Raw genomic sequence first — 19585 nt, 5'->3', positions numbered from 1 at the left:
ACTATTAAAAGGTATGTGTATGATTAACAAATAATTTTACTGGCAGAGTAGTGATAGGTAAAGACCTAGTTTCAGTATAATAAGAAAAGAAACTGAAGAAAAAAAAAAAGAAACTTTACAAAGTAAAGATTACATCTTAATACTTTGGCTAGTCTCTTTACTTTTCAGAGTTCCATTCTCGTCTTTGTTATTCTCTATATCTTAGTATCAACAGAAATAGTAAGTCTGATTTCTTCAATACCTCATTCAAACACCATTTAACCTTTGAACCCTAACCACCCACAGGAATTGAATGCACCACTCTAAGCTTCCAGTGAGTTTCACTGAAAAGTTTTCATTTTAGAATATATGCTTGTTTCACAACACAAGGGTACAAAATGGTGAAGGCATTTTTGGTCGAAATCATGCCTTCATCTAAGGATAGCTCACATTCAAGCACAAAATGTTTTTGAAACCTTGGCAAGATATAATCAATAATTGGCCATGACATATCTTTTGTCTTTCTTATTTACATTAGGATCATCCTTGTCAACACAGTGCAACATTGACCATATAGCTAAAAACCTGCCCAAACCCTGGGGTTAATGTAAAAAAAAACACCTTTTGTATGCCAGTACTGTTCATATGAACTAACATCTCTATAGCAACTCTATAACCAAAGAAGGCCTTTATCTCTTTTACTGTTGTGTCATACCGTTTTTTTTTTTTGCAACATAGTTATTGGGCTTAGCAGCCTTGTCATGTGCAGCATTCTTATTACTTTCTCTAACCAAAATGTCCTAAAGTATATCATCCCAAAACAGGGAAATGAAATCTAGGAGGCCACTTTCTCCATTTATATCAAGTGGAATAGCCTTTGGGCTGTGGGGTTGTTAGGACTAAACTGTCTTGCTGTAAAACCAGCTGCATCTCATCTCTAGGGAGCAGGAATATTCATGTTTACTACTGCCATCAAGCTTGTGCCATGTCCACCACCATGCCCCCCCCCTCCTATTGGCCTAGGATATTTGGGCATGCACTGTGGCATTGTCTACATTATGTACAAGTTCACCTTGATCACTGTCGGAATTGCTGGGTGATTCTTCACTAGTTTCTTGCTCAAAATCACTTTTGATACCGTAATCAGACTCATCTAAATCCTCCTTGTCATCACTAAGAATCTGAGCTAGTGCTTCTTCAGCATTGACACATTTTGAAGACATTCTCTGCAAAATTCAAGCACAAAATAAGGAATCCACAATAGAGTTATGCGTGTCAAAGACCTGAAATAACACACTCACTGATTGGTGGCTCAAGTGGCTACTTTTATAGCATGTAACAAAATGAAGACATGTGGAGTGCCAGTAGACCATCATTTTGGGAATATATAGCCTTGGCATAGTGCCGGTACACCAACATTTCAGGTGCTAAGGGTTAATAACCTAGTCACATTCAGACTTGGATGGTGACAAAGAATTTATCTGGTGGTGAATTGACCAGACACCATTCTTGATAGACTACACCTTCTCTGCCAAGCCAAGGATCATATTACATGCTCTGACACGCAATAAAAGTTAAAGTGTAGTTGTAGTGTAGAGATGTGAATTAGAACTATGTGATAGTGAAGAAAATTTCTCAATCACACAGCTATTCTTGGCGACTATAGAGTTTTTAATTATTATTTCCATTATAGTTTGTTTACAATGTCTTATCTTTTTGTACTATGTTTACTTGATTTCCAAACACTTCTAGAATATTTTTTCCTATGATTTGGCAGATAATTCAACAAGGTAATGGCACCACATCAATCCCTTGTCATGACACCAAATTGTATCAAGTTTCTAGGAAACATCTACCAAATTTTTTTATCATGTAGTGCCAATCTATAACAACTCAATAAATAAATCAATATTTCTGCTTAAAAGTCAGATTGATACAATACAAAAATCTCACCATGAAATGTAACAAATATAGCTGTAGTTACTTAGGAGCAAGTGTGTAGGTGGAATTGTGAAAAAATTTTACTGTCCAAAACAGAATAAGATCAGGATAATGCTAGTTAATTATTTGCTTAAGTAGTCTATGATAAAATCATTTTATTAGCTAAAAACACAAAACAGGTTGTCTATCTGTGTCTCCTTGAGACATAATATAAAATTTCTTTTTATAACACTCTTACGGTGCAATTACAAAACGTTTCACCATGTTAATTGCAAAAGTTTTAACTTTGTACCTAATATACATCGAGATTGCTATATCTGATTTCTTTTAAATAAATAAACACAGAGGCAAAGTGGCAGAGCTCCTTTCAAGTGTTGGGCCTCGCAGAAGCAATGACCAAGACCTTTGGCATTATGTCGTGCTTGAGAAAAAGACCCATTAAGCTAAGCAAAATTCCAGTCATGGCAGATACTGGTGTCATGCAAATTGGCACCCATGCCAATGGCATGTAAAAGCACCCTGGTGTCATGCAAATGGCACCAATGCGCCAGTGGCACATAAAAGCACCCATTACACTCTTGGAGTGGTTGGCATTAGAAAGGGCATCCAGCCATAGAAAACCAAGCCAAATGAGACTGGGCCCTGGCATAGCCTTCCAGCATGCCAGCCCGGTCAAACCATCCAACCCAAGTCAGTAGAGACAACGGACGTTAAATGATGATGATGATGATGATGACAACCACAAACTGAGAGTGAGGAGTATAAAGTATATTATGTAGAGCTGATACAATATACCATCTCGGGCAGTACTCCTGATCATTAGAGACAGCTTAAAGGGTAACTGAAACCATCCTTTTAAGCATGTCCACATCACTCACACAATTAGAACTTAGAACCTCCAATCCCCCTAAGAGGTTCATTCATGATGTTACTGAAGTTTTAGGTAAAGAATATGGTCAACAATACTTGGAAATCATCTACTGCTACAAATAGGACAGCTTTTATTGACCACTACAACTTCTGCAGACCAATGTATAATACATCACACAGCTCATAAGCCCTTCTGCTTTACAAACTGCAGTTGACCTTTTAGTCTCTTGCCAAAAGAATTTACGAACTCTGCAGTGTCCCACCTTCTATTTCTCAACCACAATAGTCCCATTAGCAATAAACTCATGGAGATACCCTTTACAGTTGCTGCCCTTTGCATTCAACTTCACACACGAGGTAAAAATCCTCCAAAAGTATCAATTTCTACTCCACCAAGCCCATTACCAAGTACTTGTACATACCAAGTGCAAAAAAACACCATTGGCCTTGGCAATATCAAGTAGTTTTATATAATATTTTTTTGGCTGAAGTCTAATCTTGCAGCAAACGAAAGAGTGATCCATGTCACAGCTAGCATTCTGAAAGGATCAAGTTGTGAGTACTTCTCAAGTGCCAGCATCTTGTGAGTATCAGATCTAGTTGGTGCAAGTGTTTGATGTAAAGGTGTCTCCAAAACACTTTATGCTGGGCTTATTCTGGAAGTGCTGATGATACACAGTCCATGGGGGGTTTGCTCAAGCAATCGTTAACTATTGCCAATTATACTGACAACCCAATACCACTCCAGGTAGCTTGATCAGGAATTGTAGTTAGTGTCTACTCTACCGTTGAAGTTACCAGGCAGCAGCAGCTGTTCCTGGTTTGGGGGTCTCTTGAATTGTCTTTAAGTATAGGCCCTTGATATCATATGTACAGTAGAGTATCAGAACCTGGACACTGACAAAGTTGACAGGTTCACAGAATGTATGGGGCCAAAGTGAGAAAATCTATTCAGTGTCATCTTCAGCAATGAGCTTTTAGTCTTATCTAATCCCTTTCTCTGCCAGAAAAGAGGTATAGTTTCTCTCACATAGAGTTCCTGATTCTGCAACACTTGTCTCTTGTAGTATTGTGATGCCTACTTGAAATTTTAAGCATTTTTTCCAAGCATCTCTGATTTTCATGAGGTTATCTGATAGTCTCATCATTATGGTCTGTACATTCCAGGATCCTAATCTCGGAGTTGGCTTTTTCTATTCTTGTTGTGCAGTATTGTACAGTCTTGTGGTGTAGTATTTACCATCTGTGGTGGGACAGCACCTAATTGGCTGGGGTTTGTTCAACTTGAAGTGTGCAGTATCTGTTTCCAATGAGACACAATGACCTCTCTCTCTCTCTCTCTCTCTCTCTCTCTCTCTCCATCAAAAGCTGCTCCTGATACCTAGATGTATGCCATTTGAGTAGAGAATTACAACTAGCAGACTACTGTTTTCTCTGCTGTGGCTATCACAGTGAAAAAATGTTGGAGTGCCTTCTCCAGGACCCAGACCTAGGTAGGATTATAATGGGTGACCCATGCAGCAGGTCTCCTCTCTCTCCATGCCATAGATGTTATCCAAGGGAAGGGTAAGAGCTATTAATTTGGTACTAATATTGTTACAGAAGCTACCAGAAGAAAGTAAGATGCGACTTTAGACTGTCTTAGGGATTTCAGCTTCAGATTTGACTCCAGGGTTTACTCCCAAAACCTTCCTCATGAATGGGTATGGCAGCAATGCAGCAGAGGTTCAAAATTAGAGTCAGCTGAACTGCCTTCCCAGGCTCACAAGTCCTATCTTCCCAAAGCAATGACACTGGTTTTAAGTGTCATTGCCCCTTCTGTCAGTACAAACAGTCAGTTCCACTAAATTTAGATGTGAAGTCACACAAGAAGGCCAAGAGTTGGACTTGGTTGTCAAGGACTGTTTGAGATGCTTGCCTTAACTAGCACTTCTACCACTCCTTGGCTTAACTTGGAATCATAACACTTACATATAAACACACATATATATATATATATATATGGATACACACGTGTCCACAAAAACATATATACAATTATGCACACAAGCACACACATGTACATACATACAAAACACGCACAAGTACATACAGAGTGCTAAGTTCAAGTAACTGTGTTGTATTTTAATTCATTATTTCAAACAAAGGGCTAATACTGTTAAAGGTTGTCATCGTTCTAAAAATAATGAAAAAAGCTTCTCATCTTCAACTTTTATATCTATGAGAGAGAAAATTTCAATGGACTTAGCATTATGGCAAAACTGAAGAATGAACATGGATCTTCTGCAAAGAATATAATATATACAGTACTCCTGTCCAGGTATATGTTACTTCAAGATATTGTATTACAAATAAAACTATATCAAGTGAAATTTTTTATTATAAGAAGCAGGCTCTCTCATCTATATATATGGGAAAAAAAGTCAAGGTAGAAAATGCTAAAATAATTTTAGAAAAAACACTTTAGTACCAGTTTCAGTCATTCAGACTTTTTCAACTCTAAGTACAGAAAACAATTAAATTTTGGAAAAATTAAATGAAAAGTTTTTGAAATGAATATTTGCATAGTATTCAAATACATGGGGCATTTTCCTTGTTTCTGTCTGTCTCTGCCTCTCTTGTTTACTCTTGTAGGTTCGAGGTCGTTGTGAATTCTTGACAGAGAAGAAAAGAATGCAGGAGTGGTATGATAGTAGTAGGATGTTAAATGGTCAAGTGACCTAAAAGTGGCTCGTTGTGGATTACAGCAGTGATTAGGACTGTTTGTAATGAATTCTTCGGTATTTCTTTTGAATGTATCATTTTTAATATTTGCATGTGTGTTATTCTACCATATCCGTGGTGGATATGTCATTTGTTGTAGATGCGTTCAAAAGGGGTCTGTATTTTGTGATAAAGAAAAGCTCTTTACTAATTCGTTGGCTACTGGTTATATCGTCCCTGAATTGATAGAGGGGGAAAATTCTGAAGCTTGGGTTTTTGTTATTGGCGCAAATGTCAATGTGTTGGCTGAATGCTATTTTTCTATTTTGCGGAATTTTGATTTGGGATCTCTACATTGCCATCCTTTGCTGTAGACTGTTTTTTGTTTGGCCTATGTATTGCTCTTGTCACCCAGAGCAGGTTAGTGCATACATCAGGTTCTCCGAAGCACATGTGAAGTTGCTTTTCACTATGAAACGTTGTCCCTGTTTGAAGGAGAACTCTGATCCCTCAATTAAATTGACGCATATCCTACAGTTGGGTCTTCCACATTTTTTTACTGATGGCTTCAGTGTTGTTGTTGAGCGTATTCGGGCTTGTGTTAGCAGACTTAATAGATTTGGGCTGTCTCTTGCTTTTTATGATGGTGTGTTTGGAGGATTAAGTTCATTCTGTGATCCTTTTTTAGCAGGGGAATGTTTTGAAGGATGGTGTCGAAGGCTTCATTGTTAAGAAGGTTGTGTGTGGAGATGTATGGTAGAGCTTTTGGTTGTAAATCTTTCTTTAATTTGGGATGTTGAGTTGTAGGGCACATTGAAAGCATATGTCAATTAGTGAAGGTGGGTAGTTCCTGGTGATGAGTGTATCCTTTAGTTCATGTAGTCATGTGTCCCTGGTGCTTGCATTAGAAACTGTAGTACAGATCCTTTTTGCTAGGTTGAAGGGGATATTCATTCTGGTGTGTCTGGGATGGCATGCTTGAAATTCTTTAATTCTCTCTATACTTTCATGTCAAAAGAATGAAACAGTCATCCAGGTATCTTTTACAGTTATTTTCTATTTAGAGGGAGAATTGGTTGCCGTATTTTCCTAGTACTTTACAATAAAGACTAATTTCTAGATATCCCATGACTAGGTTAGCAAAGGAGGGGACCATTCTCATACCCATCGCATTCCTCGATTTTTGTCAATAGAAGTTGTCTTTGAAGCCTTCGACACCATCCTTCAAAACATTCCCCTGCTAAAAAAGGATCACAGAATGAACTTAATCCTCCAAACACACCATCATAAAAAGTTATTCTCCAAGATACATTTTAGCCCTTCTATCACAAATTCTTTTTTGATGCGATGTGGGAGTTCATTGGCATAATTCTCTAGCCAGAATTGAATTGCCTCTGTTCCTAGGTTGTGGGGAATATTGGAATAGAGGTTGACCACATTGAAAGATACTAGTAGGGTGTTTTTTTTTTATTGTTTCAGGAAATTGATTAAGCATATCCAGGTCGTCCCTTATGTAACTTTTGACATGCTTGAGGAATGGTTTAAAGAGTGTATCTAAAAAGTTACTGAGGCGGTGGGTTTCACATGCAGGACCTGCTATTATAGGTCTCAATTTGAGGTCATTAAGAGTAGGGACTTTGATTATTATGTCTGTGGCTATCTTGCATGAGTTACTTATTTTCTCACTTTTGTGTATCTTGGGAATACCGTAGAATTGACTGGTTTTATTTTTGAAATTGGTCATATAGTCATATTCTTTGTCGGTGAGCCCTTCTTGGTATAGGTTTAACATAGATTTTAGGTCTCTCATTATTTTCTGCTGACTGTAGTGTTGGACCTTTTCATAATATGTTGTGTCTTCCAATATGGATAGTACTAGAGTTATATAGAATACCGTGTCCATTAAGATGACTGCACTTGCTTTATCAGCCTCTTTGATTGTTATTGTTTTGTCATCTTTTAATTTGTTCAGCTGAAGTTTCGTTTGTGTTTTTGTTTGTGCATATGTTGATATGGGTAATTCAAGATATATTCACAGAAATGATCAAGAGTTTTGTTCTTACCTTTTAAGGGGGTGTACTAACTTCTATTTCAGACTAACAATTCATCCTTGTTGTATTTGTCGTATAATTCCTCAGCGAGTCACAATTTTCTATGGAATTCCGCAATGTCTTCTTTCATTTCATTGTAGTTGGGGCGTTGGAGTAAACTTGAATCCTTTGGAGAGTATATTGATTTGATTTGCTGTTAGTTCTTTGTGAGTTAGATTAATAATTTTTATCACTTTTGGTTCCTCCTGTCTGTTTGGTGCTATCTTGTGTCTGTGTTTACGTATTGGGTCTAAAAAATGATTGCGGTGGTTGGGATGGTAGCTATTATGTAGTTGTTCCTTGTTGTGGGGTGCTCTGTTGTGATTTATGGTGTGGGTTCTTGGAACGGTATTGAAAGGTGTGTCCCGATATCCCATGTTTGGATGTGGTGTTTTAGGGGGCCGTCGTTGGTAATTATTGCATGTGGTACGGGTTTGTTGTGCATGGTTGTTTAGTAGATTGCTGGAATGAAAATTTCGTTGGTAATTCCTTATGGGGGGAGGAGGCTGCAATGTCTCTCCTGCAGATAGTGATTTTTCCTTTCTCTGTTTGAAGTTGGGGTACTCCCCATGTTGTATCACAGGTGGTGTACAAAGTTAGGGTTAGATCCTGTATTCTTTTTTTGGTAGGGGTGATAGTTCCATTTTTTTTAGATAAGTGTGAATCAGTGTTTGAGTGTTGTTTTGATTTTCTTATTTTCAGGAAAGGGTAGTTGGAAATGTGCTCTGTTTGAAAGATGGTCTCATAGTTTGAGAACCAAGAGGCAACCCATTCTCCCTCTACATAGACAATAACTGGAAGAGATACCTGGATGATTGTTTCATTCGTTGGCATGAAAGTATAGAGAGATTTAAAGAATTTCAAGCACTTACAAATAAACTTGACGTAAACATTCAATTCACAATGGAATATAGCCATCAATAACTTTCCTTCCTCAACATCCTCATTAAGAAATCTAACAACATAATAGAAACAGGTATGTACTATAAACCCACGGACTCCAAGCAATATCTACCGTTCAACTCATGCCACCCCAGACACACCAGAATGAATATCCCCTTCAACCTAGCAAAAAGGATCTGTACTACAGTTTCTAATGCAAGCACCAGGGACACATGACTACATGAACTAAAGGATACACTCATCACCAGGAACTACTCCCCTTCACTAACTGACATATGCTTTCAACGTGCCCTACAACTCAACATCCACGAACACAGGCATCCCAAATTAAAGAAGGATTTACAACCAAAAACCCTACCATACATCTCCACACACAACCTTCTTAACAATGAAGCCTTCGACACCATCCTTCAAAACATTCCCCTGCTAAAAAAAGGATCACAGAATGAACTTAATCCTCCAAACACACCATCATAAAAAGCAAGAGACAGCCCAAATCTATTAAAAGTCTGCTAACACAAGCCCGAATACGCTCAACAACAACACTGAAGCCGTCAGTAAAAAAATATGGAAGACCCAAATGTAGGATATGCGTCAATTTAATTGAGGGATCAGAGTTCTCCTTCAAACAGGGACAACGTTTCATAGTGAAAAGCAGCTTCACATGTGCTTCGGAGAACCTGATGTATGCACTAACCTGCTCTGGGTGACAAGAGCAATACATAGGCCAAACAAAAAACAGTCTACAGCAAAGGATGGCAATGTAGAGATCCCAAATCAAAATTCCGCAAAATAGAAAAATAGCATTCAGCCAACACATTGACATTTGCGCCAATAACAAAAACCCAAGCTTCAGAATTTTCCCCCTCTATCAATTCAGGGACGATATAACCAGTAGCCAACGAATTAGTAAAGAGTTTTTCTTTATCACAAAATACAAACCCCTTTTGAACGCATCTACAACAAATGACATATCCACCACGGATATGGTAGAATAACACACATGCAAATATTAAAAATGATACATTCAAAAGAAATACCGAAGAATTCATTAAAAACAGTCCTAATCACTGCTGTAATCCACAATGAGCCACTTTTAGGTCACTTGACCATTTAACATCCTACTACTATCATACCACTCCTGCATTCTTTTCTTCTCTGTCAAGAATTCACAACGACCTCGAACCTACAAGAGTAAACAAGAGAGGCAGAGACAGACAGAAACAAGGAAAATGCCCCATGTATTTGAATACTATGCAAATATTCGCTTAAAAAACTTTTCATTTAATTTTCCCAAAATTTAATTGTTTTCCATACTTAGAGTTGAAAAAGTCTGAATGACTGAAACTGGTACTAGAGTGCTTTTTCTAAAATTATTTAAGCATTTTCTACCTTGACTTTTTTCCCATATACATATATAAAATCCTTTGTCTCTCTATTCCCAATGCATTCTCAAATGGTTCAACCAAATCAAATCAAATTTTACATGGTAGTACTATCTGATGCTGCGAGTGTCAACGTAATTTTTTGTCATTTGGATTAAAACAATGCAACACTGGCACTGGTTTGCTATTACGTATCAAAAGTCAAAGAATAACATTTATATTGTAATGTGATATATTGTTTCTCTTCTATACTTTTACTTTTAATTCTAACCATGATGACATCACATTTTGTATATTACTGTGTATCTGTCTGTGAATGTATATGTGTGAGTGTATGAGAGTGTATATGTCTCACAGTGTGTGTGTCTTTCTGTGTTAGGTACGCTATTAAACACACTATATGTATGTGAGGGCTGGTCAGTGTCAATATGAAATTATATTTTCATTTCGATTAAAACAACATAACATTTCATACAGATAATCTTTCTATTGTCAACAGAATATTTGATACCATGACGACAACATCACATTTTGCATATGACTGTATCTGTCTGTGAATGTATGTGTGTGTGTAAGTGTATGAGTGTGTATATATCTTATGGTGTGTGAGTCTTTCTGCGTTAGGTACGTTATTAAACATACACACATCTACACATACATATGTTGTTGTTGTTGGCACTCCGTCACTTACAACGTCGAGGGTTCCAGTTGATCCGATCAACGGAACAGCCTGCTCGTGAAATTAACATGCAAGTGGCTGAGCACTCCACAAACATGTGTACAAGGCTGACCCTTTGAATTACAGGCACAACAGAAACAGGAAGTAAGAGTGAGAGAAAGTTGTGGTGAAAGAGTACAGCAGGGTTCACCACCATCCCCTGCCGGAGCCTCGTGGAGCTTTAGGTGTTTTCGGTCAATAAACACTCACAACGCCCGGTCTGGGAATCGAAACCGCGATCTTATGACCGCGAGTCTGCTGCCCTAACCACTGGGCCATTGCGCCTCCACATATACATATGTAATGGTACATTATTAAACACATACTCACATCTACACATGCATATACATATGTGATGACTGACAACAATGATGACGTCACATTTTGTATATGACTGTGTATCTGTCTGTGAATGTATGTGTGAGTGTATGAGTGAGTATACATCTCAAAGTGTGAGCATCTTTCTGCGTTAGGTACATTATTAAACACTATACATATGTAAGGGTTGGTCAGTGTCAATATGAAACTTTATTTCATTTCATTTCATTTTGATTAAAACAATATAACATTTCATAGAGATAATCTTTCTATTGCCAACAGGATATTTTATACCAAGACGACGACATCATATTTTGTATATGACTGTGTATCTATCTGTGAGTGGATGTGTATGAGTGTGTACATGTCTCTGTGTGGCTACCTTAGTATATGTGAGTATGTTAGGAACATTTTATATCACAATGATGACATCACATTTTGTATATGAGTGTATATGTCTGTGAGTGTATGAGTGTGTATGTGTCTGTGTGTGTGTTTCCACATTACATATGTTATTAAACACACACACATCTACACATATATATACATATGTAATGACTGACATGCCTGAATGTATGTATGAGTGCTAGAGGTAAAACTCTTGAAAAAAAAACAATGAGGTGGCAAGGTCCAAGATATATATAAAAATACACATTTACTGTTCCATTACCAGTTAATAATTATTGCAGCAGTTGCAAGGTATTTACAATTACATATTTACCCCTATATCAAGAAATTTATCCTATATATATATATATCATCATCATCATCGTTTAACGTCCGCTTTCCTTGCTAGCATGGGTTGGATGATTTGATTGAGGACTGGCAAGCCAGAAGGCTGCACCAGGCTCCAATCTGATCTGGCAGAGTTTCTACAGCTGGATGCCCTTCCTAACGCCAACCACTCTGAGAGTGTAGTGGGTGCTTTTACGTGCCACTGGCACGAGGGCCAGTCACACGGTACTGGCAACGGCCACGCTCAAAATGGTGTCTTTTACGTGCCACCTGCACGAGAGCCAGTCCAGTGGCACTGGCAATGACCTCGCTCGAATGATTTTCCAACGTGCCACCAGCACAAGTGCTAGAAGGCAACGCTAGTAACAAATACGCTCAAATGGTGCTATTTACGGCCCACTAGCACAGAAGCCAGACAGCTGCTCTGGTAATGAATACGCTCAGACAGTGCTGTTAGTGCTCCACTGGCGCAGGTGCCAGTCATCGAGTATGGTTCAATTACGATTTCGATTTCACTTGCCCCAACAGGTCTTCGCAAGCAGAGTTTAGTGTCTAATGAAGGAGAAGTTGGCATGGGTGCCAGTCGTCGGATTCGGTTCGATTTCAGATTTCAAATTTCAAATTCACTTGCCTCAACAGGTCTTCGCAAGCAGAGTTTTTAGTGTCCAATGAAGTAAAGATATGAATAAGTGAGCTGGCTACACTTCTGGCAGAGGTCACAGATTATGCTCTCACTTGCCTTCCGGGTCTTCTCATGTACTGCATATTTCCAAAGGTCCCAGTCACTGGTCATTGCCTCGGTGAGGCCTAATGTTCGAAGATTGTGCTTCACCACCTCATCCCAGGTCTTCCTGAGTCTACCTCTTCCACAGGTTTCTTCAACTGCTAGGATGTGGCACTTTTTCACACTGCTATACTCATCCATTCTTGCCACATGTCCATACCAGCGCAATCGTCTCTCTTGCACACCACAACTGATGCTTCTTAGGTCTAACTTTTCACTCAAGGTACTTACACTCTGTCGAGTATACACACTGACATTACACATCCATTGGAGCATACTGGCTTTGTTTCTTGCGAGATATATATATAATTCTTTGTCTCTCTGTAATAATTATTGTGACATTTACCATTAAATTAGCAATTCTATACATGTGCCTCTATTTCATTCATTTGCTTATATTTTGTTAATTTACACTACATACAAAAATGCAGACTTACTATATACATACCACGTGGTAAGCCACTATGCCTTATTTTTTTCAAGTAATTCATTACTACATATTCTCATATGACCGCATAGGCTCACTTTATGTCTCTTATTCTACAGCCACACCAGCAATCCAATGTCAACCCTTCACCTTCTGCAACATTTCAACAGTTCACTTCCCCGTTGCTGTCTCCCATTGCAGCCTGTTTCTGGAATGTACCCATTGACTTACAATATCTCCATTACACCTCCATTCACTTAACTGTCAACCATACTTTGGGTCGTATTAGACGCCACACTGGCCGCCTCAAAGGCGAGAATATCCATTGACAGCTTTTCAGTGGGTTCAAAAATTACATCCCTCCCCACTCCCAATTTTCCATGATAGGTTAGGACCTGGAATCCTCCAAATGGACATATTATATTTGACCATCATTTACCCAACAAATATTTTGCCCTCAATGCTGCACTTTCCCGTATCACCTGTTTCAACATAACTGTAATACATATATATATATATATATATATATATATATATATATATATATATATATATAATATAGGATAAATTCTTTATAAGAATTTATCAAGTAGTCAGCGAGAAAAAAACCTCAAAATGAAAAAATAACGAAAAATTTTCGTAATGAAAAAAAATTCATCATTTCATCATAAATATAAATACTTATATATAAAGGGTATTAACCGTGTATTAATGCCTCACGCTTCGAGGGACTAAATAAGTCAAAAACTACCAAAAGAATAAGCAACATATTTACTGAAAGCGAGGGAATGCAGCTTTCAAAATTTATCTCTTAAAAACATTTAACTCAACGGTAGACCACTGGTTTCTCAATCAAATACAGAAAAACTGTGAAGTAACCTGTATTCTTTTGTTCATCAGTACACGTATGGTCAAGATACATAAAAAATAAACAAGAATCAACCTACCACGATGTAGCCATCACAGTACGACCATACGTGTACTGATGAACAAAAGAATACAGGTTACTTCACAGTTTTTCTGTATTTGATTGAGAAACCAGTGGTCTACCGTTGAGTTAAATGTTTTTAAGAGATAAATTTTGAAAGCTGCATTCCCTCGCTTTCAGTAAATATGTTGCTTATTCTTTTGGTAGTTTTTTACTTATTTAGTCCCTCGAAGCGTGAGGCATTAATACACGGTTAATGCCCTTTATATATAAGTATATATATATATATATATATATATATATATATATATATACACAAACTATACCACTTTAAGCTCGAGCAACGCTGAGTATCTCTGCTAGTATGTAATATAGTAAACATGACAAATAACAACCATACTACAAACACCTTGTCTTTTAATTATAGAGATGCAACATACCATTAATTAAGTCATTTGAACATTCAAGTAAGGTATGAAACGATAATTTGTATTGATATTGAATTTTCTTTATTAGAGGGACGGGTATTAGGCTAGTAAGTAATTAATTTTCGTATGTTGTTGTTAGTGTTAAATAACATCAGACAAGTTATATTTAATATATTTGGCTATTTTAGTTTGGGAAATGACCTTGAATTTTTCGCCAATTATTTCACATTCAGAAGTTCATGTCTTAAAGTCTAAACACTCAAGTTTCAAGGAGGCACCATCGCTGAGAAGTACTTAGAGGAATCAGTCGAACTTTTATAATTAGGTTTAAAATCGAAGATGGTTAATTGAAAGAGCTGTCATTTTACAAAGTGTCCAACTGGCACTGAGGGGATCTACAAGGGATAGATTTAAGATCCACTCACATCTATATTGCAGTAATTAACAAAGAATTCTGATTTGGACTGATCTCATTAAAATTATCTCCCTTGCTTCTTGCTTTAAGATTTCGAACTGTGCTATAGGGTGTTTTTGCCTAAGAATTGCTCAGATAATCTCATTAATCAAAGTTTTTCAGCATAAGCAAAACCCTCGAGGAAGAGTTAAGCCACTCTATATCTTTTTAATCACTGTATGGCAAATATTTTACAGGCAAAACATTTAAATTAACTCACAGACTGCTAAGACTATATCTAAACTTGAGAAATTATAAAATATTATCAGAAGTTAAAACGCAAAATAAAATAAGTCTATTCTATCAACAAGTAACCAGTAATGTTGACATTTTCGAATCGTTATTATTTAAAATCACATTTGATAAAATTTCGGTAGATTATTTCAAAAGCAATACTTATGTCGCTAGTCCATGATCGAGAGACAAATATTTCTGCATATTTGTTTTCCAATCAAACAATACAACTTTCAATTGGTAAAGGACACGAAGAAGAAAAACTTATTAACGAAACAAGAGTAATTAGTTTGAAATTAATAACTTTCGACAAAGTCGGTGAGTTTATATAAATTCCACGGAAAAGAAGACAGGCAAAAATAAACGGTGAATGAATGAATAAGGAACAGGAAACAATAATAACGTGACGATAATTTAGCGGGGAACAACAATAATTTTAACAACAACAACAGTAGTAGTAGTAGTAGTAGTAGTAGTAGTAGTAGTAGTAGTAGTAATAATAATAATAATAGCAATAATAAAATATAACATTTAATAATTTAAAATATTATCACAAGTTAAAACCATACAAACATCAATGCTGTAGCATTTAGCGGTGTTCAAACGTTCGATGTCGCCTATCAAGTTTTCTTGCTTTGTCACAGAAAGAAGCGAAAAAGAATAAAGGACCGTTTGTTGTATGAAACCCAGCAGTTTTGTTATGAAACTAAAATCTTTGTTGTTATTTCTTTATTCTCCCAAATAACAAAATCATTATTTCTAACAGAAATAAAACATGCAATTTCGAGAGAAGTATAAATTGTGAAATTAAACACACGCAAAAAAGGATAAGTCAATAACTGCTTCTTTATTTTATTGACCCCCACCCCCGGAAAACGAAAAGTGAAGCTGGCATTTGTGGAATTTGAACTCAGCATTGTAAAGAGTCGCAACAAATGCAGCGAGGAATTTTCCCGCCGCTCTTAGCGATTCTGTCAAATACCGAACACCCCTTTTAATTTACTGTTCTTTCATCTCAGAAAAATATGCTTAAGTACCAGCTGTCATAAAACAAAAACTTGAAAAGTGACTCAGAATACTGAGTAATTTTTTTTTTTCAAATATATATAAAACAATTTCCACGAGATAAATAACACTGAATCTGTTAATTCTATTTCCTATTTATCACTTTCGTTGTTAGTTTTAAATGCTGACTCAAGATTTTTTTTTTAATGTTACAAATAAAGTTGTTTTCGCTTTTATTTGTAACGTTGAAAATTGACTTACCGCAAAAACCAAACTGCCGATAAAAACAAATAAAATTGTTAGATAACTCCACGCCATTCTCCGTGTTTAGATCGTTCGGTTGGATAAACAATCGCAACACACAATTATTAATAAGAGTAGATAATAAATGACAAAAATTACGATACAAGCTGCAGACTGGATTACTGCTTAAGACATGATTAATGCTTTTGACAATTCTGACGATTGCCGCCTACATTCTTTGACGTCATCAGATATCTTTTCTCTGATAAGTCAGTCTATTGTAGGCTCGCCCCCAATCTGCATCAAAGCTTTCACTTTTTTCCTTCCACCGTAATTATTATTTATAGGAATTATTTTATTAATAACAGTGATTTCTATGACTTTCGCAAATGTTATTTTTTTCTTGTCAGCTTTTCCTATTGAGTAGAATCCATATCTTTTTACTGAATTACTTCGTTCGCACAAGGCACAAACACATCAATTACAATCAATTAGCGATTCTCTGTGAATAGAGAACTCGCTGTATTGACCAGTGACCCCCAAGATTGTTGACCACCGATTCAGAGCATTGCCGATCACTGACCCAGGGCACAGCTGACCATTGATCCACTGCATTGTTCACCATGCGTCTGTAGCATTGTTGACTACAGACCCATATGGCGCAGCCATGCTTACATTAAATGAAGTAACTGATGATGTTTGCGAGCATTTGTTGCTTCATCAACAACTTTCAATGAACACAACTTGCGTAATGACTGTATGTAGAGTCCATATAATAGCTGTTGAGATGGGCGTTAGAATATTCATTTCTTTTAACGTTTCCATATCTACGTCTTCTCTATTGTAAACTGGTAAAACATTTCAGGTTGGTCAACAACCATGCCTGGAGGATCCCTAAATGCAGTACATAGCTTCTGTCATGCAGAAATCCAATTTAACAGTGGAAGAGGATGATCTAAAAGTACAGTGGCTAGAATATGAATTGGCCAGAAAAAGTTTAGATAGCATATCTATGAAAGTAACAATTGGTTTCACTTTCATTTTGAGTAATTTACACTGTCGCTTGGGTTGTTGTATTGTTGGCTGGTCTCTGGCGAAGTTGATGAATGAAAATGTGTTTTTTGGACTGCATGAAGTAACTAAACAACACCCACGTACATTTATTAGAATATTTTACTATTGAAAATAGAGTCAAACTGTGTTGGTCTTTTACAAATAGCAGCTGCAATAATTACAAATTGAGAGAGAAATACTGCTTGGTGTTTACAACAAACTACTGACACAGCAACATTTGGCTGTCCCATCATAACTGGAAACAATTATGCTTTATTCATGCCAATGAAGATTCTTGTTATCTATCAGCCATTTTTCTTAACCATCTTCTTGTTAAGACAGATGATTGTAGCAAGGATGGAGACATCGTGCAGATGTCTCAACTAGCAAGAGGTGAGACATGTGAATGAGTTAGCCTCTCTCAACACTCTGCAAAGAGTGTCAGTACCAAAATAGCTTTTCTTTTTATAGAGTACAAGAAGAAGATTATAGAAGATTGAATCACACACTGACTTGACACTGATTGGTTACTCAACAGATCTATCATGTGAAACTACTGTGGTTTGGTTGTGATGTATGACTGCTCACCAAGCAGTTTGGTTTCGAATCACCACTACATTTTGTAGAGGTAAATTGGCCAAGGTAGTGCATTAACATCTGATGGGTCATGAGACCATATTCACTTCCAAGAGATCACAATGTTTCTGGACATAGTTCTGTCATAGGAGATGTCATGAGCAATAAGAATCTAATATTCCAAGTTCTTGGCTTTTATTTGAGAATGAGGAAGAAAGAAAATATCGTTTTAAAGAAAATATAGCAACAATGTAATTGCAATATAGTTTGCAATCCAAATAAAGGATTGAAGGAAGATTTATATGAAAAGTGAGGGGGAAAAAGTGCACAAGGGTCACTCTGTGATAGGAGATGAATAAAACCAGAACTAGAAAGAAAAATTACATGGAACTAATGGCTGAAGCTGGTCTGATCAAGTGAGAGGGGCAACAAAAGAAACAAAATTTAAAGATAGTGAAAGACGAAGACTATCTACACCTAGAAGACTATATCTATGTAACAAGTATTTATCACTCTACCAACCAGACTTTTCTAATATCCTATATACATCACTGGCCACAATGCACTTCCATTTTTCCCTTGATTGTGCAATTCTCTTCCATTTGGATTTGAATTTTCCCTAATGTCTTCCCAGTGGTCTCTTCTATTCTCATAGTACCATGACTGCCTGTTGTATGCAAATCTTGAATTACTGTGTGTCAAATATGTCCCCACAATGAACTTTCTAGCACCGTGTCATAGCCAGTCATTGTTCTTCTTTCTTTATAGTAACCCATGTCTGAGTTTCACAGAAAAGTGCAGGTTATATGATGCTATTGAAGAGACAGACATGCAGAAATTGGCTTTGAGCACATCTCTGAAGCTAACTCTTTCTCTCTCTCTCTCTCTCTCTCTGCCTGCTGTCAACCAATTTCTAACTTGCTCCCTCTATAATCACTTTCTAGCATGTTTTTTCACTCTTATTAACTAAACATTTTCTACAAATTGTTTTTTTACTTAACTAATTTCAACAACACTTCTTTCTCTCTTCCCCACTCTCAGTTGAAGAGCAGATGACATTTTAGCCTCATCAATCATGTGATGTGGTATTTTAATCAATAAGTGATATGATGTTTATGCACCATTTTCAGCTATTTTTAGAGATTACATGATGCCTTGCTCTCTAAGCTGTCTTTAGTAACCATAGATAACTGTTCATATTTCACACTTTCTCTAATCCTTGGTTAACTACCAGCCTTTGGCTCAGCCTTATTGCAATAAAATTGGTTATCTTAAATCATGAGTCACTTTAAACCGAATCAGAAGTATTTCTTAACTGTTATCTTCTACTCATTTAACTCTTTTGATATAAACCTGTCTGATACATCCTTTGGTTCTATGATATGAACTTCCTGTTTTAAAGTGATCTAAATTAAAACTTTCCATCAAAATTTCATGCTAATTTTTGTTTCAAATATCAGCCTAATAATAATAAAGTTATTTTCTGAAATTTGCTATTATTTCCTGTAGCATTCTGGGTGATGTGCAAGCAGTGAAGGGAGATGTCAGGCATGAGGTGCTGGACATGAAGGAAGAAATGATATCACATAATGAAATAGGTCTTTCAGCCAGCCTCTTTCTTGGACAAGCAGCCAACAGCAACAGTCATGCATAGGAAGTTCTGATGTAGATTCTGTCCTGGAAGTTTGGGTTAGTGAGAGTGCACAGGGTTACACATTGAGTTTCTGTCCATCATATTACATTTCCAAAATTAATTGAAACAAAGGCAGTGTATTTCAACAGAAATATGGTAACTAAAGGGTTAAAAATGT

At 36.8% G+C, this 19585-nt stretch overlaps 1 protein-coding gene across 2 annotated transcripts in view; it reads right to left on the bottom strand.

Moving 5' to 3' along the window:
- The window catches only part of LOC106876983 (glutaminyl-peptide cyclotransferase), an 88848-nt gene extending 72483 nt beyond the window's left edge, over window positions 1–16365 (bottom strand). For both annotated transcript variants that reach the window (XM_014925755.3, XM_089359818.1), the window contains exon 1: window positions 16164–16365. In XM_014925755.3, the coding sequence (XP_014781241.1) occupies window positions 16164–16220 (57 nt within the window). In that variant the 5' untranslated portion in view covers window positions 16221–16365. The remainder of the gene's footprint in view (window positions 1–16163) is intronic.
- Between the last annotated feature and the right edge of the window lie 3220 nt (window positions 16366–19585).

The sequence above is a fragment of the Octopus bimaculoides genome, chromosome 11 (genome assembly GCF_046866305.1).
Source record: "Octopus bimaculoides isolate indiv1 chromosome 11, ASM4686630v1, whole genome shotgun sequence".
Classification (NCBI taxonomy): domain Eukaryota; kingdom Metazoa; phylum Mollusca; class Cephalopoda; order Octopoda; family Octopodidae; genus Octopus; species Octopus bimaculoides.
This window is presented reverse-complemented; position numbering and strand designations above follow the sequence as displayed.